Source organism: Manacus candei, unplaced genomic scaffold, assembly GCF_025592945.1.
Source record: "Manacus candei isolate 608988 ecotype Guabito, Panama unplaced genomic scaffold, ASM2559294v1 h1tg000056l, whole genome shotgun sequence".
Taxonomy (NCBI): Eukaryota; Metazoa; Chordata; class Aves; order Passeriformes; family Pipridae; genus Manacus; species Manacus candei.
Window position 1 is genome coordinate 5,381,521 of NW_026138104.1, and position 16,010 is coordinate 5,397,530.

At 36.1% G+C, this 16,010-nt stretch overlaps 1 protein-coding gene across 6 annotated transcripts in view; it reads left to right on the top strand.

Moving 5' to 3' along the window:
• Positions 1 to 16,010, top strand: part of MALRD1 (MAM and LDL receptor class A domain containing 1) — a 248,132-nt gene that overhangs the window by 172,454 nt on the left and 59,668 nt on the right. For all 6 annotated transcript variants that reach the window (XM_051802231.1, XM_051802232.1, XM_051802234.1 and 3 more), the window contains one exon: positions 5,472 to 5,673. In XM_051802231.1, coding sequence (XP_051658191.1) covers positions 5,472 to 5,673 — 202 coding nt within the window. The remainder of the gene's footprint in view (positions 1 to 5,471; positions 5,674 to 16,010) is intronic.

Below are 16,010 nucleotides of genomic sequence, written 5' to 3' on the forward strand. Positions count from 1 at the left end.
GCACAATTCCATTGTCATAAACTCTGTAATTTGTTCATAGAGAAACCAAAAGCATAGGTTATTATTATTATTATTATTATTTTTAAAAAGGACACAATGTTTATAGCAACTTTTGAATCAACATAGAATGGATGCTATTTCAAAGAGATCTGAATACTAATGCTTTAGGACTTCAGTCAACTATTTGCCAACAGGAGTAAAAATTGCTTAGTAATTATTAAGTACAAACCCACTAGTTTTCCTTAGAAGTATGTGGTGACAGCGTTTGAGATGGAAGTTATTCAGCACTAAATACATAGCTGGTCTAATATATCAATTAATATGCTCTGAACGAGAATAGCTCTCAGTACAAACAAATTTTGCTGAATTATGATGCATAAGTAAATTTTTTAAAAAAGTCCCATATTTCTCTTTGCATATTATGACTATTTAGTTGCATTTAATGGCGCGGGAGAGCAGTTTCAGCAAAGAATGTATGGGTTTTTCACATCTCTTTGTTTCCATTGTGGATCTTTTTGATCATCTGTCAGTTAGACTGAAAATATTCAGCTTTTATTATGCTTTAACAGTCTTTCTTTGCCCGTTTATTTTGGAAGTTTTTCATACAGTTGAGAATTAAAACCAAAATTAATTCCCTATGTGATAGTATAACTGATATATCAGTTTTCTGCTTTGATATTTGTTGATACTAACAAAACTGAGGTATAATGGATTTTATTATAGGGTAGATAAATTCTACTAAAAAATCCTGAATTTGTTATTGTTTCAAATTAATGTTTGGATGAAATTTTTTGTTACTTTAAACAAAGGTTTAGAGAAATAAAGAGAAAAGAGACAAGTAATTTTTTTAAGTGTTTCTCTATTGTGAGAGTGAAATGTGATACAATTTTGTAATCTGATTTTTGGACTTTGGAGAAACAGTTTCAGCTTGTCTCTGGTGTAGGTTCAGTCCAAGGAAAATGTGCAATGATAACTGCCAAGGAACATGAGGAGTTCAAGTGCATGATTTTAAGGATGTAAAGCAGAAAACATAGCATCATTATTCATTGGAGTCAGTGAAAAGTTTCCTCAGCTGACTCAAGCCTCCAGTGCCTAATGAAGTGAAAATACAGGTTGTCTTTCTCAAGATTTTCCTTCTTCCTTGGCTGGCAATTAAAGGCTATGTGTTGTAAACAACAGGAGAATACATTTCTTATTAGGCACCCTTTAGATCTGCATTGGCTTCTCAGTTATTAGGTAGTTCAGGTGGAACACAGCACCATCCAGCATGCCAACTGCTAGATTCAGGCAAGATCAGGAAGATAATTACCTTGAAAATCAGGATGGGGTACAGGATAGCCACCTGAGTTGTAGCTGCTGATGACTAAGTAGAAAATAGCAGTTTATATTTCATGACCTTCAAAAGTACATGCACTTTCACCATTCCCAGAATGAAATAGAAGTTGAAAGAAGGATTCGAAAGTTTCTAACACACAGGACATTCTGTTAGAATTGGAACTAACTCATGATTTTGAGGCAGGGTAATGGAATCTTCTGAAGAATGTTGTTCTCTGCAGACCAGCTAGATCAGTATTAGTCTGGAGCACAGTCTTACCAGACTGATACAGAGTTGTTCAATAGGACTTTGTTACAACTTGTTTGGTTGGGGTTTTTTGATTGCTTGCTTTGTTGTGGTTTGTTTGTTTGTTTGTTTGTTTGTTTTTTCATTACATACCATAGAGTGAGATTCATCTTGCTAGTTTTTTTCTCTGTCACATCTGAAATTGTTTCCACTATCAGGCTGGCTTGTACAGAATTCATGGGACGCTGTGCAAGGAGGTAGTGCAGTCTCTGGAGCTGTTTAGTGCCACACAGCTATACCTTTCCAGGGCTTAGGGAGATCTTATCTATAAGAATTTGCTCTACCTTTCATGTGCTGTATATTTTTATACAGGTCAGCAAAAATCCTGCATACACTTAATGTACTTCCTGACCTAGAAGATGCTTCAAACTCTCAGTGACATGGGTAGTCCCAGGAAAGAATATAGTATTATATCTTGCAGTTATTTCTTCACTTTCACTTGGCACAATCTCTAAGAGAATAAGACCCGTACGCAGCTAAAGGTATAGAATCCTTGGGCTTCCCATTTTTCTGAACTCTCCTTTAATTCCATTGGATTTACCATGCATTTTCAAATACGTATTATTCTTTTCAAAAATTGATAAATATAAATTAAATCGTAAGGAAAAGAAAGGCAAGGATGTAAAACTACTTTGCATCTATGTGAACAGTAGCTAATGTCACACTTAAACCCCAGTTTGACTTTCTGCCATTCCAAACACATTGGTCAGTAAATATACTGCAGGTTTCCTTGTTGATTTATGGTTTGTACTGAGTTTGAGCTGTGGGATTGATCTGTATGTACACAGAATGATTCCATGCTCCATCTAAGACCAGGCTTTGTATGGACACGACACAATTCCTCTGTACATAGAACTGTTCAAGCAAGTATTGTGCCTTGAAATTTTTAGTATGATAAACTTCTCCTACTAATCTGACCAAAAGAAGTGGGAAAAAAATATGGTTTTAAATAATAGGTGTAGTGGCTTGGACCTTGTGTTTCCCCAGAGGCTAAGAAAAGTGGTAGACCCCAAGGGGTGGAAACCCCTGGAAGTTTTGAAGTTCTGCCCAATGGGTGCTCCTGCAAAAATGTCAACATCCCACAAGCTCACCGGAAGAGATGAGTTGTAGTTTGGTTGTTGTTGAGGAGAGGTGGCCATGTTGTAGAGCCACGAGGAAGGGGCTCTGAGCCCCTCGGGGCCTCTCGGCCCTCCCAACCCCTGGTTGGGGGGGGACTGCAAAGACCTGGAACAGTGCTGGGCTGGACTAAGTGTTTTGTAGTAAGCCGGGAGATGTTTTCTCCATGGGTGCAGAGCAGCAGCCGGCGCTGACCAGAGAAACGGTGGCAGAGAGCCAGAGATAAGACCTGAACTGAAGGAGCAGCAGAAGCAACATGCAGCACCAGAGAAAGGACTCCTGGAAGGAGAGCCGGGAAAAAGAGAACCAACAACTGAGAGACAGAGTTCTGGGGGTAAGACTGTACCAGCCCCCCAAAACTCCTTTGAGATCCCTCTGAGAAAAAGAGGGAGATGGACTCCTATTAAGGAGAAGAGTTTTAGACATGCAGCACCAGAGAGAGAGGAGCTAAGAAGCTCAAAAGACGTCCCGGAGCTGGACTGGGACGGCCAGATGGAATGCGAGGGGAGTTGACCTTGGCTCCCCCCCCTTGCACTGCTGCCACGGTGGCAGCCTGAGAGACAGGGCACAGAGGCCCTGCAAGGAGCTGAGTCTCCTGGAGATACCAGACCGTCACAAAGACCCCCCTGTGTCTTCGTGATATGACGTGGTGATACGACCTTGTCTGGGGTTACAAAGCCCACGGAAGACCCCTCGGTTGGAGGCGATGGGGCCGAGAGAGGGTTGAATACCTCCCTCGTGAGTGCTGGCAGAAAGCCAGCTATCAGCTGCTGCTGCATGTGAAGAAGACAGACTGCTGCCTCAGAAGATGCTGCTGTTCAGAGACTGGAAGGGATCTGTCCTTCTTTCCCTCCTGGACTTTTATTTGGAGGAGAGAAGAGATCTGGTCCACTGTAAATACTATATGTCATGGTAGAGATAGTTGTGATCGTGTGTATAATGTGATATGGTATTTATTTGTACAGTCATTGTAATATATTCCCTTTCCCCCACTTTGAGTCTGGTGTGTTTTGTCTGGAAAAACCCATCTCACATTAGGCTGAGATGTGGGAGGGGGAATGGAGCTAGGGAATTGAATTTGGGGACTATCTCAAACCATGACAATAGGACAATCTTTAAATGTCCTGTAAGAGAGATTCCAGTATTGTCTTTAAATGCTTTTGATTCTTCCCACTCCCAACATGTATTTGTGCAGCTGCGAGACTTAACAAGATATATTGAAAGTGATATTATCTCATTTTTTAGGAGAAATTAATACTGAATGATACAGTAATAGCTAAAACCACACTAAAATTGCTATGTGCTGTAAAATTCTAGATCATCAAGATTGTTGTCTTTCATGACTGGTAGAATAGTGAGTGGTTGTAGAGACGCACACAGGTATTGTAACTTAGCCCTAACCTCACATGTAGTGTTATTCTAATCAAGGGTTTCAAATTATTAAGGCCTTAGAACCTGGAATACTGTTACAAATAGTTCTTAATTTTATTATATGGGTTGAATCAGCTATTTCTTCTTGACACTTGTCCTTTTAGCCCTGCAATATGCATACTTTTAGGGAGAGAATACAAGATATTGCTGTTACACAGTCCTTTAACCAAATATCAGGCTTGACTAAATTCGGTCCTGACTTGGATTATTGTATATCAGTATTCTTGATGCTCACCTACTCTAAAAATGAAATAACTTTCAAGAGCATCAGGCATCAGAGATATTTTAATCAATACATCAAGTTCTACAAAGTATGTGGTTCATGGTGCCATTTAGGTTTTTAGCTTATTTGTCCTACTAGGTTGACTGGGAAAATCAAGGTTGTTTAGTTATACAGATCATTAGTAGAGGTTTGTTTATAACTTTCTTGAACCTCAGGTTTTCTGTTCCATCATTGAACTGGGACATTCAGTTGGCAACATGAATCTATGGATCACTGGATAATGACTAAAATATTCAGGTTCTTAAAGAAATAGTTATCATCTGGAATGGTTAGAGTATGCCTATTTTCTTTATTCCAGTTATTTTTCATTATTTTTGACCTGATTTAGATTGTATAAGGATTTTGAATACTTGAGTGGGAAGAGCAATTACCTCTGTATTCTTCAGTTTCATGTGCTTGGCATAAATTCATCAGTTCTTGGGTAATTTTAACTTCATTCTTTGTCTTACTTACTGTTTTCACTATTTAATTATGTTATTTATTTTTATTCATGGCTTTGCTAAGTATGCTTGCAATAAGTTTCTGTGACGGTCTGAAACATTTTATCATAAATTTCTTGTACCAGATAGCAGCCTTCAATCCCTAGTTGCTAAGCCTTTTATTTTTATCTCTAAAATCTTCATTCCATCTATCAACTATAAGGAGGTCACCTTTTAGAGATGAAAGGATAGCTCAAGATCCTTTTCAGTCTTTTCTTCAATTTTTAGATTAATTTGAGGTTAAGTCTTTACTCATTAACTTCTATACATCAGGCTGAGACTGTCTGTAGGTTTTCATATTAGTGATTGTATTAACAGTTCTTTTGATTTTCTCTTCTTGGCAGCTTTTTATTTGAAGCTGAACTAGCATTGGCAAAATTATTCAGTAACATCTGGTCATCACCAATAGGATGTGGATTTCAACCATATCTAAGTACTATCCAGGCAGGAGCTGCACTACTGGGCTGTGTTCTTCTAGTTCCCCACTTTCCTGTTGCTTAATGCTGATTCAGTTGCATCTCTTGGGTTTTGTCATCAACAGGTATATACAGTCGAAGAACATGGAATGGATATTCTTATGTGGTCTTCTAGTAGAAATGAAGAAAACAAATGGATGTATGCAAGTGTAGTCCTCTCCAGTAACAGCCCTTTCAGAGTTGCCTTTGAAGCTGAAGTGGGGTGGAGTGAACCCACAGAATTTGCTCTAGATGATATTTCTTTCACCCCAGAATGCATTGATGGAGGTATGCTATTACACAAATATATCTAATATATGTTTTTCTTTTCAGAGGGAAAGGAAAATTGTGGCATTTCATATTTCAATGTGTATCACACTTACAAAAACTGAAATATTTTCCTTTTCAAATTATTGCAATAGTTGTACGTTTTTACTTAATTCAAAAAAAAAAAAATAGAAAAGAAATGGGTGCAGCATAATCACACAAAGAACTATGTGTTTTTCAAAGGAAAGAAAAATGTGAAAAGGAAAGATCAAATTTATCATGTATGACCCTATCATTTTTTCCCTAAAGGAAAGCCATTATACCTATCAGAGGGGTTCCTATCTATTTGTTGTCTGAGCGCAGTGTCTGAATAAAGTTATTTTCTCATGGTTTGTGGACGACAGTTCTGTATTATAGCTAGAATTTGAATATATGAATAGTTATACCAACTCAGAGTATTACTTCCATTTAGGGCGTCTTAGTGCTATTATGAACCATAGTTGAGAAGGATCTACTATCATTCAAATACATTGGTTTTCTCCCGTATGAAAAAAATTAGTGAAGGTTTTATTTTGGGATGGATGAATATCAAAGTGGTTCACAATTTTTTTAAAATATGTTAGTTCTTTTATCTTCATTTTCTTCATAAAATATCTCAGCAGCATCATGTATTTGCCTCAGTGCCAGGCTCTTGAGAGTTTACAATCTCATTTCTGCTAGACAATGTAAGTGACTTGATCTGTGTAGAAAAAAATTCTAAGGTTTGATAATGCCCTGCCTGTGGAAGGCAGTGCTTTACTCTGCAAAAAAAATATAACACGATACAGTATCAGAAAAAGAGCAATGTATTTGCAAATACAGATTCTAATAGAAATACTAGCCATTCCTTATTTTGAAAAGTCAAGAGAGGAAGAAAACCAAAGAAACAGAAAACTTCTTGTGCAGAACTTCATTCACAAGGAACAAATAGGAATGATTATGGTTAAATAAATGTCAATATTAAGATTATAAAAATCTTGGATACTTTTCTTCCTATTAAACAACTCTTGTTTGGATAGGATAGCCTGTGTATGAACTAGATGTCATACTGTTCAGGACAATTTTTCTTTATTACTTTTATTGTGGTAAGCACCTCCTTGAAGAATTAACCACATGCTGATTAAAGCTTAAAGTGAAAGAATATGTTCAACAAAAGGTTTGTTTATTTTGTCAGAATAGGTTCAGACAAATAATATTTTAGAATGTTATTCAGTGAGCTGCAGACTATGTACATAAACAGGCATTTGTTCTACCCTTATTATGTAAATCACCTTTGTTAGCCATATCTTAAGAATTACATAAGCAGTTTCATGCATAATATAGCATAATAGGGAAGTGTTCAAATTATATATTTTAAGTACCTGTAATTAACTGGAAGACCTAGTTCTGTATTTCAACAATTTATACAACTCAATTTTCTAATTCTGTGGAACTTACATTTTGGTAATTTATTATGAACAACCCTGAATTCAGAGAAAGGAAAAAGATGTTCCATGGAAAGTGTATATTAAGGAATTCTGAAATAATTATAACTACACAAATAAGATAATTTTAATAAAGCAACATTTTCTAATCACCTTATTTTTCTCTAGAGATTTTCCAGTTGTAGAATACTTCGAAGTATCTCACTTGTATCACACTCTCTCTGTCTTACAAATACAATATATTGTAAGTTTGGGCTTAAGAAAATTTGTTAGAGTTATAGTGTTGAATAAGTAAAAAATTCATGCCCTATCTACATGGAGTTTTTTACTTGATACATAATCTCCTCTCCAGACAAAAAACTATATCTTGATGCTCTTACTTAAGATTGGTTTTGTACTGCCCCTGGAAAAGTTCTATGCTAATAATCCTTGTTAGCCAGGTAGGCCAAGTCTGTGCTTGTGAAGAGGCAAGAGAACTGCACAAAACCCACGTAATAAAATAAACCGCAGAAGTTTAGGAAGAAGAACTTATCTCTGACTTTTTAATACTGTTCCCGATAAAAAGCAGCTACTTAGGAGGAGGTGCTATTTTTCACTAATAGTTGTCACTGAATAACTTCTTCAAAATTTAGATGGTTGTGGTGGTTTAGAGCTGGCTCCCTGCCAAGTCTCCAAACCCCCACGGCAAGAGCTCCCCCCGCCAAAACCAAGGGAAAAGAAAAAAAATACCAAGAGAACCGAAATAAGAGAGAGCTAAAGCAATATATATATATATTTACACTTATATTACATTTATATACAATTACAAAAACTATATATACATAAGAGAAAAAACCCAACACCTGAAAACAGAAAAGGGAAAGGGAAAAGGGACTAAACAAAAAAAAAAAAAAAAAAAAAAAAAAAACCAAAAACAGGTATACACACTCAATAAAGAACTAGACAAAGAAAATCTTAATACTTTCCTTGAGATAGCATAATCGCCCAAATGCCATCGCCATGCTACCGGACCCCAGATCGGCAGAAACAATGGTAAAATTTGAAGATATTACCCTCAAATGGTATAAAAGCACTGTCCTGTAGATATTTCAGCAGGAATATTTTTCTGTTACAGAAACTGTGGGAAAGTTTACCTAATCCATTGTCAGTCCTGCTTTGATTTTTGCTCATTATGTTTATTCAAAGACCTAACTCAAAGAAAAGTGTATTACCTGCGGTACAGGTTTTGTGTAACGTCCGCTCTTTTAGAAGGCAGCTTTGCTACTGCAGATATTTCTTGTCTCTCTATATTACTATTTCTCAGCTTTTCTTTAATTACTTTGGGCTTCCTGAGGCAACATGTTCTAAATAGAAGCAATTGCAATTTAGCTGGCTGGGAGCTCCGAGTAATAAACCATTACCAGCAGCTCTAATTCAGTTGTGGTTTTTATGTTTTTAAGTAGTCAGCCCTCATTAGCCATGAGAGTTTCTAGATATCCAAGAATACTTCTGAACATTTAAATAAACTGTGGTCAGGCTAGTGCTAAGTCAAGCTAGGCCTACTGCAGAAGTAGCTTCTAGTTGATGTAGATGCAGAGGAAGCTGCAGCGTCAGCCATCAGTGGCAAGGGATCTAGCTAAGTTCAGAGTTATCTTCTAAATGAGATGTTCTCTTATCACTTTTCAAGGGCCATGACTTTCTGCTGATAAAATTGTGTGATCTTATTTTACAGGAATTAGTGCATCCTAGGAACCAAGGAATTTAGTTGTTACTCAGTTCTAGCAATTTTCATTAAACTTTTAAGTAATTGCTTAATCTAAAAAAAAAAACCAACAAAAAACCAAAAAAAAACCCAAAAACAAACACCTTTGATTTTTATTTAATGTCGCAATTTCTGAAAATAAAAGTTAAAAAAAGTCAATTTCTGATTTCAGATGGACCAAAAATTCCAAAGTATTGAATCAGATTTTGTATTCATTAATAGCTTTCTTGTAGTATTTCTAGTTCAGCTGAAACAGAAGGCATCACAGAAATTCTAAAAATTACGGATATACCTAATTTAAATCCTAACACTAGCACAAAAATGCCTAATATCCAAACTTTATTCTGCTTATGAAAATCAGAATACTGTGTTTTGTCATTCACTCATTACCGGAAAAATAAACTGGATGCACAAATTCTGTGTAATTTAAATAGTAACATACTAGTTAAATAGCACTTCTATGTATTGGAACAGTATTCTCGAGAAACAAATAAATAGTAAATATATTTATATATTTATATAATATATTATGTATAATACATATAAATATATATATATTTATATATAATATATAAATATATATAATATATTTATATCTTCCAGAGATCACCCAAGCAAAATATCTGTTCTTGTGGAGATCTGCTACTGGAAGGTAAATCTCAGTACAAAGACAGCACCGAATGCTGCTCCAGCTCTTTCATGCAGTGAAGTCACCCACTAGGCCCTATTTAGCAGCAGCTCTTTGTGAACTCAAATTGTACTGCTTTAAGTAATTGCCTTAATGTTTTGGTTTATTCAAAAAAATAGTGCTGACACTTTTAAATGAATATTTGGGATGAATCTTTAGTATAAACAGGAGTGCAAATAGCATGCAGTGCCGGAGGCTCTAGAGTGAGAAAGCCATATTTGTTTTTCCACCATCAGTCATGCTTATCACCAGCTCAGTATTAGTATTGCTTAGTGAAATAATTAATATGAATGAAATAAATCTGGATGTGCCTCTGTGTCTATTCTTTAACTCCATCTTTCCTTATCAGTATCTTTATTTTTAATTTCTGTTTTTATTCTGTTTGCCTTCATAGTTTACTTCCTGCAGCTGCTTAATGCTATCTTAAGTATTTTCCTTTTCTTCTGTTTCTTTCTGTTTTCTTCTGATGAAATACTTTTCATCATCTTTCTTTATTTTATTTTCAAGCTTACTTCTACTTCTGTACTTTTATAATTTCCTTTCTTTACAAAACATTTTTTTAAATGTCTTTTTAGCCTGTAAACTTAACACATGAGAAAGGACTGTCCCTGTTACAAATTTTCCCTCACACCCTGCTGCAGCTTTCTTCTCGTCTGGAAGATTTGGCTGCAGTAGAAAAAATCATTATATAAGGATACACTGGAGATAAAAAGGCAACTCAAATAATGCAAAACACTCAGCACAGGCAGGACATGTTCTCTCTAACACTGTCATCTGATCCTGGTGGAAGCATGAATACAAAAACTGCTATTTTCCAGACTGCTGTGGGTTGAGTTTTTTTCTGATATTGTTATAGTTCTTGACTTATAGTTTCTTCACTCGTTGTGAAGAAAACAAATAGAAGAAACAAATCAGAATCTGTGAATTACAAGGCTGGTTTTGGCTTTATATTGAAGTCCAAGTCACCTATAAAGGTCTTTTTAAAAAATTTGCGCAAAGGCTTCCCAGTACCATAAAACCTAATACCCTCCAGAGACTGAATCTTCAACTTCTTTGAGCCATCATAAGACAGTCATGAGATATGGCTATGTCAGTCCCTATAGATCACCTTTTCTAACTTTCTAGAAGGGGTGATATTGCAAAGAACTGTGTGACAAAAGGAATAATATTTCAATCAAAATTTAGGATAAACACACTCAGAGCTTCTGGGTAGCCATAGTAAGCAAGGAAAAAGTGCATCTAGAAATATAACCTGTCTCCAACCTGCCTGGGAAAGAGTATAAGAAAAGGGGAACCATATATAGTTTTTCTCCAATGCATTCCCTGTTGCCAGCCATTTGTAATTCAACCTTCCTGAGCCATACATAGTCTCATAATAATGATCCTCAGTTGTTTTTTTTCTTTGAACTTGTCTGTTCTCCTTTTAACACCAGGGAAATTCTTAATATTCAGAAATTTAATTATATACTGCTGGTTGTATGAATCTAGGCTTATATTCATGAATATAAAAGATGTTCAGTGCTTTCTCATTCAGGTCTTGAAATGTATGAAACTTTTATTTAAACCTAGGTGATTCACTCTTTTGTCTGGTGGGTAGGATTTCTTTAAGAAGGATTTGGTGGGTAGGATTTCTTCTCCATAATACAGTTTCAGATCTCACAGTAGATGCATACCTGACAGACCAATCCTGAAGTTCCTTCAGAGTAAAATAATTTCTATTGACCTCCAACCAACAGCAGAATATATGGTATATCATACCAAAAAGTTATGATAAGTGCAAGTTCAGGCACCAAGGTGAGAAGGAAGGTGTCCCCAAAGGCCAAAGTTATAAGGTCATAGTCTTTGTTCAAGGTGGAAGGATTTGAACTTTATCATTGTCATTTATTTCAAACTGCTTATGAGTTTTTATAACTCAAACACAGCAGAATGAAGATAGATTCCAATACTTCTTCATTTAATAACAGTATAAAGGAATAGTGACTATAAAGACTATTTCCATATAGCTAGATAGCAGAAAGAAAGAAAGAAAGAGTGAAAAAATAAAAATCTATGTGGCTGGTTAAGGTTTTAAAAATCAATATTAGTCTGAACCACTGTAATTTTAGATCATATGTGGTGTCTTGAAGGTATCTAATTTTCAAAAAAAGGGAGCAACTCCCCTTTTGATTTCAGATAAGAAACCACAGAGCAAAGGTACATATGCTTGGAAATACTGTCATAACATCTTGGCTAGTTATTATTTCTTTGTTTCTCAAAGAATATATTCATAGAATCAGAGAATATAATGAGTTGGAAGGGACCCACAAAAAGCATCAAGTCCAACTCTTAGCCCTGCACAGGACCATCCCCAAGAATCACACCATGTGCCTGAAAGCACTGACCAAACTCTTCTTGAACTCTGTCAGGCTTGGTGCTTTGACCACTTCCCTGGGGAGCCTGTTCCAGTGCTCAACCACATATTGAGGACTTTTCCCCCATATTTTATCTCTGCTTCATGAAACACACTCTTTGAATCCTGATTGTTTATAAACCTTCCCTGTTCTTCCTGCCACAGTCTTCCATTTGCTTCGCAACAGGATCTGTGTGTTTATACATAATGACAATCTTTAACCACATTATTGAATACTCTTTACTCACAGCTCTCTTTTACTTTTTCCAATACAGAGATGAGAGATAATTGAATGTTTTGTTTCCTCTGTGCACACTATTCAGATACCACAGTCACAGAATATTCTTAGCTGGAAGGGACCCACAAAGATCATCAAATCCAACTCTTAAGTGAACGGCCCATACGGGGATCAAACTCATGACCTGGGTGTCCTTGGCATCAACTGAGGGGTTGCTCCTCTAAATGTGAAATTATTTACCTTTATGAAGTTTTTCTAAACAGCATATAGCTACAGTGTCCAAATATTTCAAAAATATTTGATAACTACCTGCATAACTACTTCTTATTGTATAATGCTATCTACATGCCAACTAAAAAGAAAATGAAACAAAATAACCTCTGTAGTTTTGAGTGTTAGTTTGGAAATGTGCAAACCATTTTTGTTTTCAGGGTTATCAAAATAAAGAATCCTGAATTGAACAAGAAGCAAAATATGAATTGACCAAAATGTTTCTCCTATACAGACCCTAAATTGGCAGACCAGCAATAAGCATTATGGGCAAACTAATCAAATAATGAAATAGCCTAGAAGCCATCCATTTTTAGATGATTTTATATGCTCTCCAGTAGTTTGAGTAGATCCCTTTTTACTACTAGAAAAGCATAAATGAAACTTGTATCTAATTAAGAGACAACCCAAAAAGTAGAGTAGGTGTTTGTGTGAAGTTTGTGCAAAAAAAATTGCCCAGTGGCACAGAGAGAATGTTGCTGAGAGGTGTGCCTGTGTGTGTCTGTGTCCCTATGTGTTTCTGTGTCCCTGTGTGTGTCTGTGTCCCTGTGTGTGCGTGTGTGTGTGTGTGTGTGAGGCAACACTGAGAAAATTCTGCAGCAGAACAGGACTCATCTGAGAAAACCTTAGAGCCAATGATCCTGTGAAACTCCCAGAGCCTGGGTGTAGGAAATACTGGAAGAGTTAACTGCCCGAGTTGCTGATACTGTAGTGTTAGATCATGGGGAAAAACTCTGTAGAGGAGACTTAACTTCTGATTTCTTTGAGTTGCAGAGCCAAGGGAATCACTGATAGCTTGTCTGCTCATGCTTGCAGTGAAGCAGAAATCTCTATCAGGTTATTTTTTTCTCAGGGATATAAAAAGAAGAAACTTAGGGAGTTTCTTTCCTCAAGGGCAAGAAATGAATCAGGGGGAGCTGTTGAGGGAGGCTGCCTATAAAAACAAAGGAGGGTAAGAGGAAAGATTAGTACTAACAGAGGACTGGAGATACCAGGGAAATTTGTAAACAGTTTCTTTACTTAATTATTTTTTTCCCTGAAACCAATCAGTATATGCTTTAGATACTCTTTGCTTGGCAGAGATGGGGTATTTCTGCATTTTTAGAGTAAAAATTATGATTTAGGATATAGTACCTTAGAGAGCTTCTTCAGCCTGTTCTAGTATCTTCCAGTGCACAGACCTATCTGGCACCAAAACAAAAACTTTTGTGGATTTCTTAGAAAAGGAACTGGGAACAATTTTAGGATAAGATAATCACACTGTATAAACTAGCATAATTATTGGCAAGTCCTGAATATGTTGTGTAAGTTTAAATCAATAAATATACTTTGTCCAAATTCTTCAGTTTCTCTCAGCATTCCTATAACTTGTACAGAATACTGAAATCTTCTGAATCGAGCTAGATGTCTTTTGGGAAATTAAAAATCTTTGGATTTATTAATAGTGTATTAAAATAGTTTCATTAATATTGAACCTCCAAACCCCATTTGTTTACACCAAAAAAAACCCTCAAATCACAGAGATGACATTTTGCCTTGTTAAGTTCGTTCATAAAAATCAGCATATTTCCCTGGAGGGATGGAGAGAAATAATTTTTGGAATGAAATGATTTCATGATACTATCTTACAGAAAAGAAAATTCTCAGGTTCTTCATTATGTAAAACTTACCCATCTCCTTGATAAGTGTAAATCACAAGCCAGATTTATCTCAGAAATTATATCAATCTTTTCTTTAGGGCTCTTCTCAACTGGTAATGATAAATTTGTTCCTTTTTGCAGAAGCTGAGAAATAAAAGATAGTGTTATGTTCTCATCCCACTTATGAAAATGTGCTGATTCCAAGAAACTGTTCTTTCCTCCACTGAAACCTGTCCTATAGTTCAGCCCACTTCATTTTCTTTGAAAAACTAAAGCTTCAGAGCCTCTCCAATTCATCATTGCTCCTAATAAATAAAGAAGCAAATAAATCCATCACAATAGCAGGCGTAGCTAGCAATTCCTGTACTCTTCTTAGCAGAAATATGGTAAATATTGCCATATTGCTGTCACAGGTAGTCAGCGTGTTCCAGCCAGAAGCACTAGTTCTCTGAGTGAAAACTAAATCATAGCTTGATTTTACTGGCAGTAAACCTGTCTGTTTTCCAATATGTTTGTATGTTAGCAAACTGTAATCATTTAAAATAAATTCTGCACAAGACATATAAAACTCTGAAGTCACTGGGCCAAGTTCTGCTTTTGTTGATTCCAGCTTTGTAACAGGGTCTCTGGGACCCTTTCAGCACCCTGCCACATACCTCTGTCTTGTCATGAAGGGGAGAGACTTAAAGACTCAATTGGTCAGACTCAATTTCCCCCTTTTTTCATCTTTTTTACAAGCTTGGAAATTAACATTTTATTTTCTAGCAGAAGCTTTATTGAAACTGATAAAATTTCATGGACAGATTTTTAAAGTATTTGAGGAACTTTAGCCTGATTAATTTTTTTAACAAGGTTGTTTCCTTGCAGCCACCTTGAAAGGGCTGATTTCATGCCCTGATCCAGTGTTTATTGAAGTGAAAGTGAGGACTGACACCTATTTCAACTTAATGAATGCACTGGATTGGGCCTGTAATTAATTTATACTCTTGTCTAGTGTAAACTATTGGAGGAAGTTATTTTGGCCTCTTTTAGCTACAGTTAATAGGTCCACCATTTTTATTAGATTAACTAGGCAAATTACTTATGCAAATATACAGACAGGTTGTTAGTTTTCAAGTGTCTGATGCAAGGCCCATTAAAATCAATATGAGTTGTCCCATTTACTCAAATGGGCTTTAGAGTGAGCTCTGATACAACTGAGCAAATGCTGCCTAATAGCATATGTGGTAACTTTATTCCATGCTTCCTGGTGTTGACTCTAGTGCCAATGTCCACTAGTTTTCATTAAATTCACTGTTACAGGTGATATATAAATATAAATGGAGACCTACTCTGCACCAAAGATCTTGGTATTTGAAGAAGAAAGGCAGAAAAGAGGAGTATAGCCTGGAGGTGTTGCTTCATTCAAATTAAGCATGTTTGTGTGTTTCTTGTTGTGCTAATGACTGTGTAATATAAACTGCTTTGGGTAATAGAAGTTCTGTGGTTTCCTCTGACTGAATCCCTGTGATTCATGGATGAAATATTTGCAATGCTGATCTGTGGAGTTTGCTCTATAGTCAGGAAAGAGGATCATTACACTCCATGGATGACAAAGCCATAATACAACAAAAAAGCATGTGTGTACCGATAACGTTCATCAAACAACAGTAAGCCTTCTACAAATCCCTATCCCACAAACATGTAATTATGTCCTTGACAATGAGCACTCATTGACTTAATACTTTTTATATTGTAAAGGTTCCTTTCTTCCAAATCATCAGCTCATGAGCTGTATTTACTGTAAACATGTTTTGATGGTTAGCACACTGCAATAAAAATGTATGTAAAGGAACTTATTTGATCTGATGACAATGAAATACAGATATATACAGTTCTAGTTATTACAGTTCATGAAGCAGTACATGCCGAATTTTGTTTGCTTTACAC